This window comes from Morus notabilis, unplaced genomic scaffold, assembly GCF_000414095.1.
Source record: "Morus notabilis unplaced genomic scaffold, ASM41409v2 Scaffold435, whole genome shotgun sequence".
In the NCBI taxonomy this organism is placed as follows: Eukaryota; Viridiplantae; Streptophyta; class Magnoliopsida; order Rosales; family Moraceae; genus Morus; species Morus notabilis.
Window position 1 is genome coordinate 91,894 of NW_010359587.1, and position 23,501 is coordinate 115,394.

At 35.7% G+C, this 23,501-nt stretch overlaps 1 protein-coding gene across 2 annotated transcripts; it reads right to left on the reverse strand.

Moving 5' to 3' along the window:
* Positions 1–426: 426 nt before the first annotated feature.
* Positions 427–22,647, reverse strand: LOC21388640 (TATA-binding protein-associated factor BTAF1). 2 transcript variants are annotated; one of them, XM_024163455.1, is made up of 29 exons: positions 22,516–22,647; positions 22,170–22,346; positions 21,988–22,082; positions 21,561–21,766; positions 21,383–21,437; positions 19,280–19,361; positions 18,465–18,787; positions 18,098–18,206; positions 17,236–17,833; positions 16,851–16,983; positions 16,642–16,710; positions 12,699–12,910; positions 11,586–11,817; positions 11,234–11,407; positions 10,235–10,660; positions 9,698–10,135; positions 9,261–9,380; positions 8,687–9,169; positions 7,285–7,823; positions 4,845–5,337; positions 4,697–4,765; positions 4,163–4,267; positions 3,458–3,682; positions 3,111–3,371; positions 2,975–3,024; positions 2,046–2,155; positions 1,887–1,969; positions 1,115–1,327; positions 427–899 (listed from the first exon to the last, which is right to left on the reverse strand). In XM_024163455.1, the coding sequence occupies exons 2-29, from the start codon at positions 22,216–22,218 to the stop codon at positions 729–731; spliced, it is 6,123 nt and encodes a 2,040-aa protein (XP_024019223.1). In that variant the 5' UTR covers positions 22,219–22,346; positions 22,516–22,647; the 3' UTR covers positions 427–728. The 2 variants fall into 2 exon arrangements, with proteins under 2 accessions (XP_024019223.1, XP_024019222.1); XM_024163454.1 differs by having other exon boundaries at positions 2,046–2,158.
* Between the last annotated feature and the right edge of the window lie 854 nt (positions 22,648–23,501).

Consider the following 23,501-nt stretch of genomic DNA (forward strand, 5'->3'; position numbering starts at 1 on the left):
TTTTGTCCTCATTCAATTCATCGATTCGAATTTTTAATTTGAACTGAAATGTGATTTTATGTAAAAAAATTTAACTGTAATAAAAAAATTAAATATGACTTTTTATGAGAATTGTTTACTGTAAAAAAACTAAAATTAAAATTCAATTCAATAAAATAAACTAAACCTTTATGTTCCTTAAAGCACGTTTTTTCCTATTCATTTCCGAATTAGTTTTCTGGACAGAAAAAATTAGTGACCAAGTGACAGATGACAAATAAGTGAAGCTATTGTAAAAGCCAGACCATGCAAGTTTTATGGGCAATTCGAACACTCTTTTCTTCTCTCCACTATGAATATGAAGATGCTTTAATTTTTGTTGGCATGTCTGATAGTTGTACCTCAGCCGAGTACCAGAGCAGCAGAATTGAAGAAGGCAATGATTGATTTATACGAAAAAAGAGAAGCTTGTATTTACAATATCCGAAAATTTACAATTCTCATCCCTTCCCCAAAACCTTGTGTGGTCTACAATTACTAATTTATCCCTCGCACCATGATCACTCCTGCCACAACCACTAAACCATTCTTCTTCCCTAACCCCCCTGCAAAAATTAAAGCATGTAGGAGGACAAAAATAAATAAATTAAAAATAAATAATTTTGGGAAGAGATGGGCTGGTTGAATGTCAAAATTTGCGGCCCGACTTGCTCCGAAATATACACTCTGTACAAAGTGGAATTCACGCTTCAGCCACTTAGCTTTGACAAGAATTGGTTTAAGTTGTATTCTTCGGTGTACTGCGTCTGATCCCAGAGCTCCTCCAGCCCACCAAGAATGGCTTTTAACCCCTTCTTGTTGCCCGGTAATTTCACATCTCCATCGAATCTGATATCTGATTGCTTCGATACAGAAGTTCCCTGAAAAACCCCAGAAAAAAATAGCCATTGACTTGACAACTTCTAAACAGGGAGGGGAAAAGAAATTGGCAGAATTATAAATTTTGCTCACTGAAATGAAATATTCAGGTCAGCCAACAAGGACGACACTAGTGTATGTGAAAAAATAAAATATTCACATCTAAACTGCCAAGAGCATAAATATTAAAATCACATGTACAAAGAAGACACAATACCTTTCTAGATGTCTCTGCTGATGCAAAGAGATCAAGCAACTGGTCTGTATTCATTGTTTTCATACTAGCATTTTCTGCATTAATGACTGCATTAGCTACTGAGAGTTTAAACCTCTGCAAGCTCATAACTTTCTCTTCCAGAGTGCCGCGCATTATTAGGCGATGGACGTTGACAACTTTTTTCTGACCCAACCTGTGTGCTCTATCCATTGCCTGCAAGCGAATTAACGGGGGACAATCAAATTCTTTATCAACACAAAAAATCAAATTCTTTAACAGCCAAGTAAAACCTTTTCTCCAGAATGATCGAATCAACACATCAAAATAAAGCAAGAAACCATAAATGAGACCAACCAAGGGCACGGAAGTGAGATGGGCCCTTGTCAGACATGATTAATAGAAGAGATGCTGAGAGTTCCAGATAGAGAAAGATGAAGAGAAAGGTTGTAGAAATTTAAATAAAAACAAAAGGCGAGTAATCCTCATCTAGCAACTAGATGACATCTTTGTATTTGATAGTATCAATATATTGCAATGATAAAACCTAGTAAAGTTGAAAATTTTCAACAAAAACAAAAGGCAACAGATAACTCGCGGAAACGCACACTAATCTGCATGAACTTGCTTCGCATTTGGTCACTCAGTTTCATTAATAGTGCGCAAAAGATTTTTGACTTAATGCTACATATGGCATAAAACTCTTGCACCCAGCTTCAGAATGAATTTGTGGACTCTGCTCTGTGGAGATACCAAATTTTGAAAAAATAATTACCTGATGATCTCGCATTGGGTTCCAGTCATGCTCCATAAAAATGAGCGTGTCAGCAGATGTCAGGTTCAACCCAAGGCCACCAACTAGAAACATTAATTAAGTTTAGTAACTCTTTTCGAATGTTATTTCTCTGAATGCCTTTTAGGGAAAAGAGCCTACCATGTGTCGTGAGCAACAAGGCATCTATAGTAGGGTCTGAATTGAAAGCTTTAACAATTTCAAAACGTTTTTCTGTTGCAACTGATCCATCCAATCGCAGATATGTTACGCTGCTTCAAAAATATTGCCAATTAGAGCATATAAATATATCAATAATCAGTAGTTACATAATTGAAGGAGACAGGTAGAAATTCTGAGATGTGAAAAATGCACCGTAGCTCAACTAAATAACAATAGATCGTTTACCCAACAACTTAGAGGATGAAATGGATGGCATCAATATTAAAATATTATGAGATGGAGTCGCTAATATGAATAGAGGGCTGTTTAAGATATTTTCTATCTGAGAATGCATATAGATAATGAATAACAATGAAAATTTCTGCATACCATCAATATTTGAATGAGAATATTGGCAACAATATCCAACAAAAACTAACAGTAAAAAGACCATTCCGGTTTCCAGATTTTGTTTCCATCTCTGGAAAGCATGAAACTCGAGGTTTGTCATAGGTAAGTGAACGAAAGCAATTGAATCCAGACATGTAGGAGCAAACCACAAGCCTGAGCTTTTACTAATCCCTTGCAGTTTTAAGTAAAAATCTGTTGCCTTGGTTACTACTGATATTTTATGTCTGTAAATAATTACACAGATTCTATATGTTAATGAACACAGACCTATCTGTCCCCAATTCAATAAGCCTAGGAATGTGTTTAATTCAACCCCATTGTAGGAACTGATCCTTCTATATTATCCTGTTAATTTGAACTCATAGTTGATAAAGGAGGAGATTTTCAAAAGAAAAATCGCCAATAAAATTATGATGGAATGGCGTAGAAATACTATTTATCATCTTAAATAGTAATAATTGGTTTTATTACAAAAGCAAGGGACTTGCATCCTGTGAAAAAGGGACTCAAAGACCAACCTTTTCATATGGGTCTGAAACAAGTCTCTTTCAATGATGTCCAGAAAGGCCTACACGAGACGCCACAATTGTATGAGAAGTAGTTCAGAGAAAGACCATATAGTTTCATGAATAGTGAAAGTAAAGCAAGCATTACTTTATGCTGAGCAAATATCAACACTCTATGCTGCCCAAAACTCGCAGCAGCTTCAGGACTAGATGCATCAACACCTATTCCACACTCTTCCAGAATCTCCTGAAGTGCGACGAGTTTGGGAGAGTGGCAAGTTTTATGCAACTCTGAGATTATATCAGAACTAGGAGGTTGGTCGGAGAAAAGGCATGAAATTGAATCTGGAATCTTTTCTCCAAGGACAAGCAACGGGTGACTACAAAGTTTTAGCAAATACTGAAGTGCCTGAAACATTAATATGTGAGATATTAGACTAAGATATGTTCAGGAATTAAACGCGAAATTCATATATAAATCAACAACCATCTTACCTGGAAAACATGTGAAGATGCTTTAGTTGAAACACTGCTTCCTTGTCCCGTGTCTCCTGACCCTTTTACCATACTAGAAATTTCTTGTCTCACATGTGAACCAGAAAATTGATCGTACAGTTTTAATTGTACAGGGCTCAGGTCGCAATATCTATCCTGAATGATTTTCTCTGGCAGATCAGACAAGACTTCATCCTTCGTTCTACGAAGAAGGAAAGGCATGACCTATTAAAGAAGTACTTTAGTTAGAAGACGATATTGGTTTCAACATAATCTCCTGTAATTTAGTCTAAAATAACTGATAGTCAGAAAAGCTAAAATAACTCTGCCAAATATTTTTAGTCAAAGAAAAAAGCTTGCAGAAAAAATACTTGCTGGCTTTAAAAATTTAAAATAATTTTCATATTGTTTTTCACGAAAAACCTTCCATTTTTTCCAGAATATTTTGACGGTGGTAAAATAAATCTGTTCTACTTTTTCTGGGGGTATAAATGGGTTAAATAAATTGCTCCTTGCATACTTTTCACGACGTATGAACCAACAACAAAGACAGATTTCTACATACATTTAAAGGACACTTTTCAGTGGAAAGAAATATTGACCTGCTTGTGTTCCTTGCATACTTTTCACGACGTATGAACCAACAACAAAGACAGATTTCTATATACATTTAAAGGACACTTTTCAGTGGAAAGAAATATTGACCTGCTTGTGCAGTGCTTCCATAGCAAGTGCCCCTGCTTCAGCATCCTTTGCGGAACATTTAGGATCTCTGGATGCTAGCAATGGTTTTCCATAAGTGGCTTGGAACTGCTCAGAGTGACATCAAATCAATACCATTTGTTCGGGAAAATGTCGGGAATAAATAAAATGAAGCAAAGAGTGAAAATGGTATCAACAAAAGAAACGATCAATTTACGCTTTTTCCCATGCTATTATTACTCGTCATTTACTATTGTTGTTGTTTTTTTAATCCATTTTTTATTACTATTATCTTTTCTTTTTGGTGGATAAGAGAGAAGACTATCAAAACAATACAAATACAAAACACAGGGACAAACATTGGAAATAAGCTTTAAATTATATTACACCTCATATACACTCTTTTTCGATTATCTACCCCTTTCTTATATATTCTTCTACATATTTTTCAGCAACTTGCCCTTAGTTGGATTGGATGGCATACAATCCAAAGAAGCAAAATACATGAACTTTTGTAGGAGGGAAAGAATAACATACCTGTCTCTCAGTTCCAAGAAACCCCGGCATTAGAAAATCAAAAAGGGACCACAAATCCATAACGTTATTCTGCAACAAAAGGTAAAGCCATTATTCAGGGACACTGGTGTACTTTCAACTTTTTGCTAGTTTTTTATATCTAACAAACCTGGATGGGCGTTCCACTCAGTATCAAGCGGTGCTGAGCTTTCAATTGCTTCACTGCGTGTGTGATTTTAGATTTTGCGTTCTTGATGATATGCCCTTCGTCTAAGATACAATAATTCCAGAGAATCTTTCCGAGATAATCAATGTCTTTACGAACAACATCATATGAGGTTATGATTACATTATGCTTATCAAAATGTTCTCTAAGAGAAATGCGGTCTTGAGCAGAACCAACATATTGCAGAGAAGATATTATTGAAACATCGATATACTTCTCTATCTCAAATGCCCAGTGTCCAACAAGGGTTGATGGGCAAATAATTAAAGATGATGAAAGACCTTCACTGCTATTTGAAGTACAATGCTCTACTACATCAGAAGCCACAATAGCTGATGCTTGAAGTGTTTTACCAAGCCCCATGTCATCACATAATATTCCATGAAGCTTGAATCGTTTCAAGAAAGCCAACCAATTTATACCTTCTTGTTGGTACCTGAACAAATTATAACAGCTTAGAACCACAATGTAAATTGGGTGTCACTATGGGTGTGGGTGCGGGTGGGTGTGTGTATTTGTTTGTTCCTTTCCCACCAAAGAAACACATAGATCAAGAAGGGAGAAATTAAACTCAATTAGCATGAATAACAAGTCTAGAAAATATGAAGAAAAAAAGTTGGTTCTAATTAACTACTAAATACACTGAAGTACTTGACAATTAACCTGAATTTTTTTTTTTATAAGAAACGAGAATTTTATTAATAATGAAAATAAAAACACCAGAGGACAAGTGGTCCTCAAACCAAATAAAACAGGCAAAACCAAAAGAACCTAACAAATAAAATCCACAAAAACTACAACAGGGACAACATGACTGTAACAAAATTAAGTCCCGTCCCCTTAGGAGATCCGAGAATGAAAAAGCCTTGAATTATTTATCTTGTGAAGTCCACAATGCCACCCAGTAAATTATCTTGAAGTTGGAAAGCAACTCTAGGATTTTCGAGGAGAAGGAGTTGGGTATTGCTGATATTTTTGAGAAAGCCAAATTCTCAGCCTCTTTATGGGCTTCGTCAGACAAAGCTTTCAAGGGTTTTCCACTTTCTTTGGTTGTTTGAATTGGAAAGATGTGTAGGAAGATGAATTTTAAGTTATTTATCAGATTGGTTTCTTGTTTTTCTACTGTTTCTTTGTTTCTTGAGGATACTTATCCTCTTGTACCTGCAATTGATAATTATCAATAAAGGTGTTTTTCTTATTAAAAAATAATGGATAAATGAAGTAAATTGTGCTTGTTGATACGTCCTAATAATGTTCATTTGTTAGATAAATGGATGCCTATATCAAAACAAGAATTATTTTTGAAGATTTAGAGAGATGTTTTTGTAGTTTGGGACAGAATTAAATTTTTTGTGGCATTGTGGTTGTCTCATGTTAAAGGCTTCAGTGCTTTTTCCTTTTCAGACTTACTCAGAGGATGGGATTTAGCCCTCCTTCTCTTTTAGTTTGTTCTGGTTTGGTGGACTCCTTGTCCTCTGCTGTACTCTTTTCCTTTATTAATAATACTGTTAAAATATAAAACTATTGTTGGCCCACCTCCTAATAGCTTAAGCTTTTGGGATGGATTGGTAAACTAACATGGTATCAGAGCGGGAGGTCCTGAGTTCAAACCCCCGTAATTGCACTCTTTATTCCCATTTAAAATTGTCATCATGTGTTGGGTCTTTAATATATCTCGGACTTAGATATTTACGTGTTGGGCTTTCCAATTAATTTACCCACACGATTGCCCATTGTCCAGCCCACACATGAGGGGAAGTGTTAAAATATAAAACTATTGTTAGCCCACCTCCTAATAGCTTAAGCTTTTGGGATGGATTGGTAAACTAACAAATACTCTCTCGTTTCTTATAAAAAAAAATAAAAAATAAAAAAAATCAAGAATTATTTAACAGACAATACCTGAGTTGCAAAATTTAGAAACATGTTCAAGAAGTATGTTCTTCTAAGTCTAATTAAAAACATGTAGGCAGTGGCTCTAGATGGAAGCTAGTGAATCACAATATCCAGATAATGATATTGTTGGTTAAAACTACGCAGAAGTGAGCATAAACTTGAACAATAAACATTCCTACACACTCAAATCTAAGCTGTTGCAGACAAAATTGGGACTTGTTACACAGTAATTCTTATTGACAGAATTTACTGATGCTCCTCTCTATGACTTTTAGGAAGACGAGAAATATAGTCTAAAGGTTATGTAGACCTTTTTTTCTCATTTCTTTAGTAGTTGTGTTGAGAGGAGCTCGTCCTCAGGTTTTATACTTCTTCTCTAATGTCCTATTCAATATTCTGTCCTACAAAGATATAATTTCAAATCTGCAAATTTTATTAGAGCTTCTCAATAAACTGTGGCTCTAGTTGTCCAGGAACTGATGCGTACCTCCTCAATGTCACCTTCAACTCAGTGCAGAGTTTGTAATCGTCAATATTGGAGTTGTCAAGTAGTTGCTCAAGAAACTGCGCATCCTCTGCACTCCTAGAGAAACCTTCACTAAGTCCAACAGGTGGGGGAAGGCCTCGTGCCAGTGGAAGAAGAGGTACAAGGGCAGCAAAACTATGTGTTACACTTTTTCTTACAGATTGATCACAATCACTCATACACCTTAGAAGAGGAACAACTAGCAAAGGAGCATACGGAACCAGCTCTCCACCCAAGCCCTGAACAAGCAAACTAATCAGCATGCCAGCACCTTGTCTTGCACTAACGGATGAATTATCTCCTAACATCTGAATAGCATTTTCAATTATAGCTCCCATTGCATGTACTGCCATTGACTGGGCCATCGAAGTGATGCACCGAGAAGAAGCTAGTCTAACAGCTATGTGGGAATGGCGAATGCAATAGAAAAGGCATGGGAGAAGAGTGAGAAGTTTAGGCTTAAGTGCCTCATTTAGCATAGGAGCAATGGAACGTACCACCTGCAGATTAAAAAATGAAAACAAAATGAGACAACAATAGAGTAGGGTCTAAAAGTCATGATCCCTGATTCTAGACTGTAAAAGAAAGAACAAAGGATATCATGCAAACAAAGAACCAAACGTTGACCAAAGGTTACCCTGAAAAAGTAATTTGCAGCTATAAACTAAAAAGACTTCCGCAGTATTTAAACACAGCAAAAACACCCCCAAAAAGATCCATTTCAACTCCATTGGAGGCTAGGTCAAGTCATTGCTGTATTTATGTAAAAGCGCTTCTTAATGATACATAAGGTTTCATTTTTAAAAAAATCCTATTCCAACATAACCTATTCTTAGAACAGTTGACAACAACATTCGTGCTTCTCACTCTCAAAAAAAGGAAAATAAAATTATGACCAGATTTTTATTATAATATTATTATGAAATTATATTAGCATATTGAACAATTTTGGTAGAAATATACTTTTTGAGATTTTTTGACAGTTGAATTATTCTCAATTCTCATATTACCTCCATAGAACGTAATCACATCCATGGAAAACTGGTTTCGACTCAAATACTCCAATACTATTTACTTTTCATTCCATTATGCATCAGTATGCGCACACCAAACACTGCAAACAAATTTTCTTTCAGGAACATGGCTCTAAAGTATAGTAGTTATTAGTCCTTTTTTTTTTAATCAAAACTGTGTTTAATCTTCTAGAACCCAATATCCGATCTTCAAAAACCAAACATCCAAACCTAAAAAAATAAACAATATTGTTGTCGAAAGCCCAAATGTCTTGCTGTACAAACACATCCCCAAGGTCACAACCACAATCGTAGCATAAGAAATAAAAAAACATAAGGCCGGAAATAACCTGGATATTATTTATTAATATTTGCGGATCCAGAACAGAGTCAATAGTTTGTGTAATTTGCTTCTCATCTGGAATCAAAGACTCAGTACTGATAGGCTTAAGAACTTCTGTGAGGCAATCCCATAGTTTAGGAACCTTATCAAATAATGAAGCACCAAACTTCTCACACAGATGCCTCAATGCAAGCTCAGACCCTCGTCTACTAATGAACCCTTCAACCTTGGATCGGTCTTCAGTACCACCAGCCAGCACCTGAACTTTTGATTTCTGCTTACTAGCGGAAGTGCCAAAGGAGTAGAGATCTTGATCATCAATAACCCCCATGGAACCGATAATTGCAGCTTGTGGTGTCTCGCAAGGATCCATGCAAGTTAAACTACAAACATTCTTAATTAACTTATCATTCGGACTCGGCTTGCGGGAAATACAATAAGAAATAAGCTCTGCAAGTGCTTCAGCAGCCTTCTCTTGTAGTTTCTCCTCCTTCAAAATGAATTTAAGAAAGCCAAGAACCAAAATCAATCTTGGCTTGCCTGTCTAATTATTAAAACAACATTAGTATTAAAAATACTACCTGCTCTCTTCTTATTGAAGCCATAAGAGGCAAAATAACTGGATTAAGTCGTGCAGGAAGTGCTGACACCCAAACAACCGCCGCAGCAACTAGGGCAGACACTGAAATATGCAGATTACTCTGCAGATTGTTTGAGGAAGTACAAATAAGCATGTGTGAGACAGTTAGAAATAAATTTAGAAAGCTATTAGTTGCTTCAAAGTTCAAACTAATATCAAAATAGTAAAAGATAAAGAAGGAAAGCTTAAATAAAACTCGCGAGTCGATTCGTAATAAAAGATGTCTACTGAAAGTGCAAAAAAAAAAACTAAAATACACTTCAAAATATATAAAAAATAATAATAAAAAAAGAATAAAAAAGAATAAAAAAGAATAAATGTAAGAACTCTGCAAGAAGTGCATTTCAAAGGAATGGCCCAGTTACATCTCAAAAGTACCTGAACACATTTTAAATATCCTGAAGTCGTCAGAAGTCGTTGTTTTACTGATTCAATGTCATCAAGATTTCCAAGAGAATCATCTCCAGTATTGTCATTGCATAAGGCAGGAACTTTTGATGCAAGATTTATTGCATCATCCGGACTCAAGCTTTCCAAGTCAAATTTAGTAGTTGCCAGGAAGTTATCAAACATACCCGATGAATGAATAGCATGTGATAACTGACTAGCCTCACCACGCATCTTAGAATATGTTCTTGAAAGCTCGGAATACGGAAGAGGTGAATCTTTTGTAGGGAATGTAGGGTCAGCACATGCTAATAAGTCCAACAGCCAATTTTTTAGATGATTGGGAAAACCAGGCAAAGTTCCCTGATTTTCACAACCAGCCCTGCTTTTTATCTCTTTGAACCAAGAGATAAGAATCATAGATGCCACCTGGATAGTATGCAAGTCATTAAAAGGATCACAAAAGACAGAAAAAAGGAGGAGGTTACAAACTTGCAGTTTGCATCAATCTTGAAATAAAAGCAGTACCTGCCGCTGGACACCAGATAAAGAGGTAAGTGCATTTGTTAGTGGATCAACTACATGTTGCATAGACCCTTCTTCCAACTTACATGCAAAAATTCCTAATGCCGTTGCTGTGAGCACCCGAGTACGCGTGACTGACATTTCTGAATCAGCACCAACAATTATCTTAACTGGATTGCTGGAAGCATCTACAACTTTCTCTAGTGGAATAGCACCATTTGTCACTTCCAATCCCATGTTCCTATACGACTCATTTTCGAGATTAGCAGCTCTTCTCTTTGCCGCTGCTCTAAAATGACTCTTTCGGGGAATAGCAACAGGCAAAAACATTTTTGTAGGATCTAAAACAGAGCCATATGGAGTACTTGCAAGCTCTATCCAAGACGACATATACGACCTCGCAACATTTACCAGGTCCTCCTTTGGGGACTATATAATCCACAAAGAAAAGAGTGAGATGACAGTAGCCAAACTAAATTAAGATACAGCATAACAAAAAAAAGATAAATAAAATAATGCATCTTATAGGCATTGTGGAAGCAAGAAGCAAAAGCAAAGGCTTCAATGGGGAGAAGCAAATACAGAAGCTAGTTTTACATGCATTTATATTAGAAGCTTTGGCTAATCAGGAATAATGAGAACATAAAAACCAAGAAATATGTAACTAAGTAGTAAGTATTGACAATTTCAAAGTGGAATTGAATTTATGCAGTTTCGAAGTGGAATTGAATTTGACAGAACATATGGAACAGCCCATCAGCACTAGGTTTCTGTTTCTCATCCAACGTTAGGGACTGAAATCCAGTGACAGCAAAAAAGAACCAACACAGTGCAAAGGTCTTATGGTGTATAGAAAAATAGTAGAAACTAGTTATGTCGTTTAAGAAAACACTGAATAAGATCACAGTGCCCTGGAAGTGAAACCAGAAAAAAGAGAATGAGAAGAGAAAATTCAGAATCCAATAGATGCTGTTCAACCGCAAACAGAAAGAAAACAAAAACCTGAACGAGAAGACTCCAAACCCTCTCGGAACATTGCAAAATTTCCTCATTTGAATCCAGCAGCAAATTCTGAAAGACAATTCTAAGTGTATCACCCAATATAAATGAAGGCCAAAACGAAGAACCAGAAGGCTCAGAAACATTTCTTTTGTATCCAGCTTCAAGCAGCCGCTCCTACAAATAAGAAGTTCAAACAGTTAGAACAAATATTCATCATAGCACATACAAATACAATGTAGCTATACAAAGAAATGTCTAAAGAAATCTCTTGGCCAGAACTACACCCATTGAACTTGTTTCACCAAATAAATTCCTGTATCCATAATCACTGGATTAGAAAAGAGAAATTTACCAAAGTGCGAATAGCTGAATAACGGACTGATGTGATGCTATGCCTCATAAATGGCCATAGACGTGGTGCCAATGTTGATAACATGAAAGGATTTTCCTGTGAATTCACTACTCCAGTATCATCAATACGACCAAGCTCATTTAAGTCAAACTCTTGGCTATCTTTCGATGTCCCCAACATCTTAGGAATCATTTCCTCCTGGGAATAGATTTCTGCCAACAAATTCATCACACTGCAAGCAGATTACAAGATTTTTAAAAGAGATTAAAATATATGATTCATCAGAAAGAAACTGAAAAGTAAACAGTATCACAACCACACAATAGTGTTTTAACCATTCATAAAGAAATAGAGCAAGTACTATAGAGACTGAAGCAAAAATCTTAAGGCAAGCTGCTTGGACAAGCATCACTTGTGAATTCCTCAGAGAGAACACCTGATGCTCCGTTGCCCTCAGGGGGGAAAAAAACACTCACAATGGAAACACTAATCAATAAACAGCAAGAATAAATGAATATATATTATATGTTCTTTGAGAAGGATTGCAACAAAACAAAAACCAAAAAAAAAAAAAAACAACAACAATTTCAAGCTAGAGAGGTTTTGGATTGCCCAATATATTATAAGTCGTCCTCTACAACTTACAAACCCTGATTCAATTAGAATTGTTTACAAGGAAAACCAAAAAAAAAAAAAAAAAGGAATTCTAGAGGATACGTGTTGTCAAGCAAAAATAATAATAATACCTATTGTAAACAACACTTAAAGATGAAAAGAACACACTTTTCACACAATTATGTTAAAGGTATAAATGCTCGAGTTCACATCTAAAAGGTTATGTTAAGAACTATAAATCCTTAAGGTTTCTTGTCCAGAGGGCAGACTAGAATCTATGCAAAAAGAGAATTCCTTCTTGTACTTGGTACACGTAAGGGGAAAAAAAACTATTGAAAGGCTTTCCTTGTTCGCTTAGGTGACTAAGATGGCAAATTGGTTTATTTATTTCCGGCAAACTAGATACATTAGCTCATACATTATAACAATGCCCAATGCAATAGAAACAAAAACATAACAGGAAAGAAAAAACATAATGAACTTAAGAGATAAAATTACCTGCTGGTGGATGGACTTAAATCGTCCAAATCAAGTAGTATGTCCCAAAGTAACATCACTATGGAATTTAACATTTGACCGCGAATACGAACAATAGCAGCTGCTGTTGGTATCAAAGCATCAGCAGCTACTGCTCGAACATCATCATCAGGGTCCTCAAGCCCAGCTTTACATGCAGGGAGAACACGTCCAAGCAACTCATGAAGCATCTCCTAGTTAGAATAAATAAATAAGATTTATTATAAACTATCCAAAAAACAAATAACTCGGCAAAATACACAACTCCAGCATGAGTTACATTCTTGAACACATGTCTTCTATCTTAATCGTTCAGATTATTAACGCACTCTAATTCCTAGAAACTGTTCCTCCAGACCTTTCAACCTATTTGCCAAAAAATTAGCCAATATCTTGTATAAACCAGATACCAAGCTCATCGGTCTAAACTCTTTCACTTTTCGCGTATCTACTTTCTTAGGAATGAGACATAGGAAAGTATGTTTAGATTAACTACCCCATTCCCAAAGAATTCTTGAAACACTTTCATCAAATCTCCTTTCTCCACATCCCAACACTTTTGGTAGAATCCCACCGAAGAACCATCTGGCCCCGGCGATATATCTGTCACAAAAGAACACAAGTTTCTTCACCCACTCCTCAAAGGGCCTTTCAATCCAAGTAGCTCTTTCCTCAACCTATTTGCCAAGACTTTAATACAAAATTGAAGGTACGAGAACTAAACGTCTAACAGAGGGCATACCTCTTGGAGAAAACGACTTGTCGTTTGGGGAAGGTCCATACGACTTGTCGTTTGGTGTGGCGGCTTTGAGTAAACTTGCTGATTGGCTTCGAAAAGGCTGAACGTGAGGTTGTTGTCGTATCCAGGTGCTAGATGTCGTTCCCTTAGCCACCTTCAAGGCCATAATACGATCCTCCACCCTCTGAGGCAATTCAATGATCCAATTCAACCCACTCGGCTAAAGCAGTCGAATCTCCGCCCAACCGTTATTCTCACCACTCCCCACACTCCCAAGGCTCGGCCTCACACGGCATTAGAGAGTCCTGCTACTGAATTCCCTTTTTGCCCCTGCCTTTTATTCCTCCTCACATAAGTAAAATGCACCGGTGGCTTATCAGACTTTTGCCATGATTTTGTAAATACTTGTCACCAAACTTATCGGCCTATAGTCCTTCAACCTCCTTGAGTTGGTCTTTTTTGGGTATAAAACAAAGAAAAGTAAGGTTAATTATATAAGTACTCACACCATTCCCGTAAGATTCCTCACAGACTTTCAACAAATCTCCTTTCACCACACCCTAACAATCTTGAAAAAACCCTGCTAAAAATCCATCTAGTCCCGGTGACTTATCCCTATCACTAGTAAAACACTGGAAGCTTAATTTCCTCTCTTCAAAAGGTCTCTGAAGCCACCTAGCCTCTCTCAAAAGGTCTCTGAAGCCACATAGAACAAAATAGTCTCTCTCAATCTCCTCCTTGTCTTCCAACATAGAATCATCATCCTTTTCTAACCTTGAAATTACACTCTTATTTCTCCTGTTACTTACCAGCTTGTGAAACAATTTTGTGATTGCATCCCATTCCTTCATCCATCTAATTTTCATTTTTTGTTTCCAAGCCATCATCTCTTTAAAAATTATTTCTTCCAGCCTATTCCTTCTTTCCTCCCTCTATCATCCAAAAAAACTCCCCTCTTCGTTGTCCCATCTCTCAATTCTCCCCAAAAGCCCACTTTTTGCTTAATTTGTATCCCCAAAAGACTCCTTATCATCTATACCTATCCAACTGCTTTTGGCTCCAATCTAAACGTGGTCCCAATGCAAGTACATAGACCAAGGTTCCATCTTTGCCAAATATCTCTTATTTTGAAACATATACTTTTCTTCCAGTAGCCTATTCATGTCCTTTACATCTAGACACCATGTAAACTGCTCTATCTGCTGCCAATGGAACCACTTTTGTCCTCCTCATCCTACTTTCAATTACATGCTTTATCATGTCCCACTGATTCTCCAATCTGTTTATATAAATGACCACGGCCTTCTTCCATGACTTAACAAGATCACTATGGTTTCCTTCCAAACAAGGCTTTTTGTGCTATTGTTGTCCTATCTCTTGCTTCTGTGTCTCGCGTAAATTATTTCTCCCTGAGGTCTCTTCGACTCTCCTATCTTGGAAAAAAAAAAAGAAAAAAAGGTTGCCCTCCCCATTAAGCTATTTAGTTAACTCATGAGTATGCTCCATCCAGTCTTCTTGTTGTCCCCTAGAAGTATGATGCACCTCACGGCTCCGCCATTAATCCTTGTGATCTTCAAGTAATCCCCTCTAGCATTCTTAAGAACCTCGATGATAACCACATACTGTGAACCAGTCTTCTTGTTGTCACCAAATCCTGTTTCTTTTTGCCAAATCCTGTTTCTTTTTAAAACCGTCCAACTTTCTTACTTCTGCAAATGAGTTCCATGTTTGACATATCCATGTCGCTGCCTCCAAATAAACGGAGATAGAAAAGTATGAGTTTCTATGAAACTCTTCTAATCTCACTAAACCTCCATCGTTGCTTAAAGAGATTCTATATGATTTCAAACCAATTCTAAATTCATGAAACAACCTATTTAAATCTATTCTTGCCATAATACCAAAGGAAAATCTAAGACAATAGAAATGCAACAAAATCCAAAGTATCACTCAACCAAAATGTTGCATCAATTGAACATGATAAAAAGAACCTACAATTGAATATACTTTCCTCCATTCTAATTACTCCCACATCTGATCCTAGGTTTGAGTTTTCTTGATATTGAAAACAATACTATAGAAAAGAGGCAAAGGAATCCTCTAGAGAAGCAAAAACAAAAAAATTGACAAAGTAAACACTATCAGTCCAAAAATCTTTCCTATTCAGAACAATCAAAGAAAAGGAAAGGCTTTATTAATAGAAGCCCATGACCAAGCTAAGTATTTAGTTCTTTCAAAAAGAGTGTGTCCAGCTCATTATCATTCCACTCCATCCAAATAACCGATAGCTTGGCCAATACCACACCTATTCACAAAACCCTAGCCATTTTATTGAAGCCAAAGCTACATGACCTTTCAACCCGAAAAGAACTGCAATTTTTTTTTTCTTTTGCTGCTGAGCAAATAACTGCATTTGGTAGTGATAGTGTCTGTTTCTTTGTCACCTTTGTGGCACATTTTGTGACAATATCAGTATTAACTATATGACATGCATTGCAGGCGGCCAGACATTTATTAAATAGATTTACTGCTTGAAGCAAAGGTTCTTCATGGTCTATGCTAAAGCTCCAGCCAGCTATTTATTACTTAAAAGTTTTATGGATTTGGCAATAGCAAGAAAGCTGGTCTGGTTCTTTTTTTTTTCAGTTGGGGGGGGGGGGGGGGGGGGGGGGGGGGGGGGGGGTTCAAAATATGGCATATTATTCAAATAAGCTGGAATGCCATGTTCACTGTTGTATTCTCTGTTAAAAAATTGCTTTACAAAACATATATCTATAAAAAATAAAAATAAAAAAGATTCGCAAAGTCCAGATTTTTCGTAAGTGGCAAATCTGAAACCAAGGAGAGTCAAAAACAGCTGTGCCAATCTTTTTTCCTAAACAAGAAACTTTGTATTAATGAGGAAGAGACATCCTCAAGCTTTTAAAATAATAATAATAATAATACTAAACATACATATATATTGAGAAGGGCTACAAAAAAGCTGGTTAGATGAGAAAAAAGCACACTGCTGAACGTGACTATCTTGACTAACTTTGATATGCAGACGTCGCAATGATAGGAGATAAAGTAAACAAGAAAATAGCACAAACCATGATAACCAAACAAGTAAAAACCAAGAATGATTATAACATGAAATCCAGCATATCCGAATTGTCCTAAATTCTGGTAATAAATAATATTTACCTGCCGCACAGCTACCAAATACTTGATACCTAACAGGCTTCCATGGCGAATTTCCCATTCTGGTCTAAACTGAACATAATGAAGTATCAGAAGCATAACAAACAAAACAAAAAAGAAACAACAAAAAAGAGGGAAAACAAGAATCAACAAGATCAGTACAACCTGTAGCACTTAAAAGAACTAAAAGCATGTGCTTACATGAAATTTACCTGCATCTCCAGCAAGATATTCAATGTTTCATGAACTAAGGTGGAGTGCATGTACTTGAACACAACACTTAATGCCTGTGCACAGGTTTCCCGTACAGGGGCAACAACCTGATCAGATACATAATCTCCAAAACTGCAATCAATTGAAACGAAGGTGAGATTTATTCATCATCTAGGCACGATTATAGAAAATTCCAACCAGGAGTACGCAGAAAATAAATAGTTTTAACTTATAACGTTCGAAATCAGCTAGGGATGCAAAAATAAATAGTTGTAATATTTGAAATCAGCTAGGGATGCAAAAATAAATACCTGTAATATTTGAAATCAGCTAGGGATGCAATCAAAATAGTATAAAGACAGAGACAGACAAGAAAAGAATTACCGGTCTAGTGACAAAACACACAGGAAACGAATTGCACAATCTTGAAGAAATTGGCAATTCTTAAGCCAAGAATGCCTGGCCAATTTAATCCAGTTCATCATTTCACCATTTTCAGAAAGACTTTTCATCACATCTGTTTCCTTCATGCTGGAGGAATCCTTGAGGGTAGTTGTTTCAGCTACTTCTGTACTTGGATACAATGTAGTATCAATGTAAGAATCTGGCTCCGCCTTAATGGAACCAACGTTTGAACACTCACTGATTGGCTCAGAAACCAAATCCCACCTAACATCTTCAACCTTTATGCTAGTGTCAGATTTAGAATCCTTACTAGGAAAGATCGTTGTATACATCAATGGAGATGACACGTCCTCAAACTTTGGCCTTTTCAGGTTTGGTTCAGTCTCATCGATTGAACCTTGAACATTCAAATCTATTTCTCTCTCTCTCTTCATTGTATGTGATGTTAATTCATCTTCTAATTGGACAAATGGTGAGCCATCCAAACTCATGTCAGGCATAAATACCCCAGCAGAAGCACCTTGATATGTTAAAATTTCTCTTAGTGCCATCACACTACCATGTCGCACCTCCCAAACTGTTAAATGGCAGACAATATTTTTTCAGAAGATAAATAAAGAAAATAGATACCATGACAACAGTAAAGTTAATAAACTAATATCAATGATAAGACTACCAATAACAATAGTCAATAAGATAATGATCATAAAAACCACAACCCCCTCAAAAGAGAGAGAGAGAGAGAGAGAGAGAGAGGTATACCCATTGTAATTGTAATAATCATAACATAATCAGAGCCACAGTCGTAGTCTTAAACAACAATCATAAGCAGTGGGCTTACCAGGATCAAACATATCAATAAGTAGTTGCTCAACAAAACTATGGAAAGGCCACCACCCATCTCTGTCATGTTCAAAGTTGTCTTCATCATCATTAACATCCACAGATGCCTACACAAAGAATCAACATGAAAATGAAAATTTTTGTGCTCTTACATAGAGAAGTCAAGAGAGATTTTTTCCAATCATGCTCTCTAACCCAACAGATGCAATTAGACAGTTCCATATACCACAATACAAAAGCAATAACCCCAGAAGTTCCATCAATATTTTTGCAGTGCCTCCAAGTGAAGAAGCAGAAAAGTTTGATGTCAGACCAAATAACAGAGATTTTTTTTATAAAAAAAAGGAAATTATTAACGCGCATACCTTATTAGACCCTAATGGCTCGGCAGACGAACCCTTTAGCAGTGCCAAATTTTGTACACCTGGTACTCTTGAATCCCCATCCTCACACCAACCTTTCATTTGGTCTTTTGAACTTATTTTAGCTTTTCGTTTTAAAAGATTCCTTTCTCTAGGACTCGGCCTTCTTGACATTACACTCGGAACCATATCTGCAACTAGCCGTTGAATATTATGTTGTACATAAACTCTTTGATTTATCCCATTCCCATGGGAGTTATGCATAATGAGGTCTTCATCTCTTATCATATCATTTACATCCATAAACTGCTCACATACATCCAACCCTGCAAAAAATAAAAATGAGCTTTTGACTTGCGCTAAAGACCAAATATAGTGAAGGATAAGAAGTAATTATTACCAAAGATCATTATAATCTCACAAACCAATTTCACCACTGAAAAGACGAAAACCACAAGGATTCACTAAAGATGAGACACAAACCAGAAATCAAATAAGAAGCAAAACAAGATGTAGAAATCGAATAAAAAGCAAAACAAGACGTTTGTAGATGCATCATTACACAGATCCAGGGAGGAAAGTCTACCCAAATCATGGTTCAAAAACCCAAACAGAAATCTTTAAGGCTGGAAATTAGCAAAGTTGTATTCCTCTTTGGCCAAATACTTTTATATAATTTCTGCGACAAATGACAACAATTTTGGTATAGAGTATCAAGGTCCTCAAAATGGGTTTTATTCTATAGAAAACCTCATTTTAGCTAGACATTTCGTTTCACCACAATATTCATCAATCCATAGAGACATTAAACTACAAACCTAAACGCCGTCGAAGATTTTGTTTTTGACGAGCCAACCTCTCCCTTGGGTTCTTCGTGTTATCATTCGCAACATCGTACTCCTGAGTTCAAAATTGATATGAGAAGGACTAAATTTCATACAAACGTAACGAAGGTTAAATAAACAAAACTATTTTTCCTCTTTCTCAAAAGAGTTAATAAATTTGGAAATTGGAGTACAACTATGGGGAAGAAAAAATTGTTCCATACACATCCTTTTCAAAAAGGATCAGGAACGGTGACATTTTATTTTTTGGAGCACCACTATCAATACAGAATACCATTTACTAATAAAAGAGAAGGCATAAATGTAATACCATGATGCAATAGGCCAAGCACATTACCTAGTCAAAATAGTACCACAACTCAGCACAATTCCTCTCTAGATGTACTTACTGTCAACCTCATTGTTCTCCCATCTCTTTAACATAAAAGAAAGCCACTATAGCTTTATATATATATATATATAGAGCCACTATAGCTTATTAATGGTCTGGGATACACAATATCACATCCCTATCCATAAAGATCCACTAAGAGTCTAAGACTAAACAAGCATAATTTTCCCGGATCCATACTTTTTCAACAAGAAACAAAAGTTTTCTTAAAAAAGCAAGATACTTTTTCAACAAGAAACAAAAGTTTTCTTAAAAAAGCAAGATAATGAAACTAACAGAGGATGAGATGTGAGATATGCAGATTGCAGAGCTATCACAACAAGGCATGTTTAGTACATTGTATTAGCGCTCTGTATTGCATTATTTATAGATAATATAGTGTTTGACAACATTTATAGATCATATAATTAATACAAAATTCAAACCTAATACAGTACATAAAACGATATTTAATACGAGAAAAAAAATTGTATTAGATCATATTGTATAATCTAAAATTTTAACTTGAATACCATATTTTAAAAAAAAAAAAAAATCATATAAAATAGTTTGAAACTATCAAAGCCCAAGTGACGAGGTTGTGCGCCGGATCGGTGTCAAAGTCAGTTTTTGGTGACCTGATACCATGCCAGGCTCAAGTTTTGGGGCTGGTGTTGGGTTTTGGGGCAAGTCCCTAGATATCTGATTCTTCCATTAAGATAACAAGTATCTTTTTGTTTCTTGGTAAAAAGCATCACTTCATTGAAAATCAAAAAGGATAACAGTTCTACAACCAGAGGACTCACAGGACAACGAGTCCTCTGGAAGACTCGAAACATAAAACATACAAAAATACATCTAAACTAACACACATAGACATTACAAAATCAAATCCCATTTAATAAATCCAAAAAAGAGAACATCAAAATCCTTAGTTTGATTAGCCAACACTTAGAACCAAACATTTTCCACGAGTATAAGACCAACAATTAAGAAAATACTCAAGTAAACCTGCTTCTAATAGAATGACTACATTTTTATGGACGTGTATGGTGATTTCAACTCTTTAGATAATTTGGATGGAGAGAGAGAAATTTTAGAAGATAAGGAACTAGAGGTGAAGGATTTTTTTAAGAAGGCAAAATTTTCAGCTTTTTGTGGACGTCAACAGATGAAGCTTTTAAGACTTTCCATTTTCCTTTATTGTTTAAACTCGAAGGATGTAATTGGGTACAAGTTTTTCTGATTCTCAATTTCAGCTTTTTTCAGTTTTTCTTTCCTTTCCTTTTCTGCTTGTTTAGAGAATAGTAGAATACCTTGTCCTCTTTCCTTTTATTCCATTTAACTATCAACAAAAGTAAGTTTTCCAAGCAAAAATAAAACTAACTTGGCCTACTCATTTCCCCAATCTTCTTCTAAAAGAATATTCACGAGAGGGAGAATTTAAAATCTCCATAACAGTAATGAATTCAGTCATTGGACAAGTGCAGAACCACAAAGTGAAGTTCTAAATCTATCAGGAAAAAAAAAATCTAATAAGAGTAACTTAAAAGTAGTCCTCCCTTCTTGTTCTCTTCAATAAAGTTTTTTTCCTTATCAATAAACGAATTAAATAGATGGATAAAAGAAAATAAAAAATTAACGATTTAACATGATGTGCAAACTATCTACTTTGTGTGTGTTGCAAAAGTACTTATCAAACTTACTTGTCCTCCAGATGCCAACAGAGCACCAAACTCCAGCACTTTGTTAATATTAAAGCTGTTGTACACAAAAACTAATAATCATAAGTAAATGATAATAACAATACCAACAATTCAAAAGAGACTTATTGACAAGAAACATTGAAAAGCATGTCACAAGAAAATTACATGTAATACAGACCTTCTAAAAGATACGCCCGCAACATTAGAATGAAAATCAGGCAATGCGAGCAAATCTTCAGATATTCCAAACTCTGACAATTTCGATTGGAAAGAAGAAAGAAGTTCAGTCAAAGACATGTGCTTAACATTCTCTGCTATAGCCCCGATTGCACGAGCCGCAGCTACCCGTGTATCCCAGTTTTTGCTACAAAGATACTGCAAAACCTAATTTCGAAAACGTAAATTATTATCAAGACAAACAATAATATAAAACAAATTTCCTTTTGGTTCATATTGATAAATTTAGTTCTTCATCACAATAATCCGAGGAGGAAAATCTCTATCTAGTCTAGACCAGACCTAAAAAAACCGAAATTGACAACAATTCAACGCATAATTCGAAACTAGAGAAATGGATAGTTGAAATTTCCTATTTAATTTGATACCTTCTTCAATAGAGAGGTCAAATCCTGCGGATGCAATTTAGCGATTTCCCCAATCTGCCGAGCAGCCGTGAACCTCGTCGACTGGGACGAACCAGCTTTTGCATTTTCGTTAAGGAAAATTATTAAAACAAAAAAAATCCAAAAAATTTTCAAAACTCCAGAAATGGAATTGAAAAGGATACTGTCCAAGAGAGTGAGGAGACGGTGAAGACGAGAGGATTGTTGTGCCATAATCGGTCATCCCACCGCTTTTATTCAACAAAAACCTGAAAGTTGAAACCTTCTCTATAGCTTCTTCTTGAAAATCTTGAAAATCCTGTTAAGCCTCTTCTTCTTCTTCTTGAAAATCCTGTTAAGCCCTAGAATGGAATCCATGAAAGGGGCAGTCAGAGGAACCTCGATGCGGGAAAAAGGCAATCGACAAGAAATGGAGAAGAAAAAGGAAGCTAGGGTTTCGAGGAAGAGGCAGATCCAGAGAGCATTCAGCTGAAAATGGAGAAGAAATGAAGAAGAAAAGGACGAACTCACCGGAGAAGCGAAGATTGATTTTTACACAATGCCTTCGAACGAAACGAAACGCTAGGTTTTCGCCTTGAGAGAGAGCTTTCTATAATGCTTCTTCTTCGTTTTCTTCTTTCCCTGTTCACAGACTTTGGCTACGATTTTTCCTCCTCCTCCTCCCTCTTATTTCATATTTATATTTATATTTACGTACGTTATTATTTCATTTTAAATCTGTTTTATTTTTATAAAAGAAAAAGAATTTTAAATCCAAGTTTAATTTATATTTACTCACTTTATTGGCTAAAAAAATAAAAATAAAAAAATTACGCACTTCCGTAAATGATTTCAGGACACACTTTACCAAATATACCCCTCTTTTAGGGGTCTATGTTTCCCCGTTCCTCTTGGCAGCCATTCTTTCCACGTATAGCGAGGCATTTGGATTTGGATTTTTGGGTTCTGATTATTGACATTGTGCTTAAAAAAAAAAACTCTCTGACCAGTCAAATTTTTTAAAATACCATAACTACCCTCAATAGATTTTAAAACTTAATCAAATAGGCCGTTTGATTTTAAGACTTAAACTCAGTGATTTTAATTTTGATCTCGCACGAAAAAATTTAAATAAAAAAATTCATACTAATAAGTTTTTTTATAAAATTTAAATTCAAAATTAAAATTACTTACTTTAAGTGTGAACCAAACAGCCAATAAAAATGAAATGTCGTCAGAAACCATTTTTCAGCAAGGGAATAAAAACAAACATTATTTGTACGGAAACACACATTTTTCAGCAAAGTTGGAAGTTGCCATTTAGGGGAAAAAAGATCTATCGTTTTTGTCGAATTTTTTAGAATAGCTTTTTAGAGTTTTTGTATAAATTTGAGTGTGTTCAGTTAAAAGGAAAGATGCATTTGCCATATTTAAGTTAAAAAGACTATTTTGCCACAAATAAGAAATTATTAGCAATAATAACAAAAACAATATAATAATTAGACAAATAACTATTA

Bases quoted from the DNA above. Each gene is read 5' to 3' on its own strand.
- LOC21388640 (XM_024163454.1), bottom strand. From the start codon at position 22,218: ATGGCACAACAATCCTCTCGTCTTCACCGTCTCCTCACTCTCTTGGAC. The intron at 16,984-17,235 runs GTAATTCTTTTC...AATTGATTGCAG, and splicing joins TGTGTTTTGTCACTAGACCG to TTTTGGAGATTATGTATCTG. The intron at 10,661-11,233 runs GTTTTTGTTTTC...TGGATTATATAG, and splicing joins TTTGGAGTCTTCTCGTTCAG to TCCCCAAAGGAGGACCTGGT.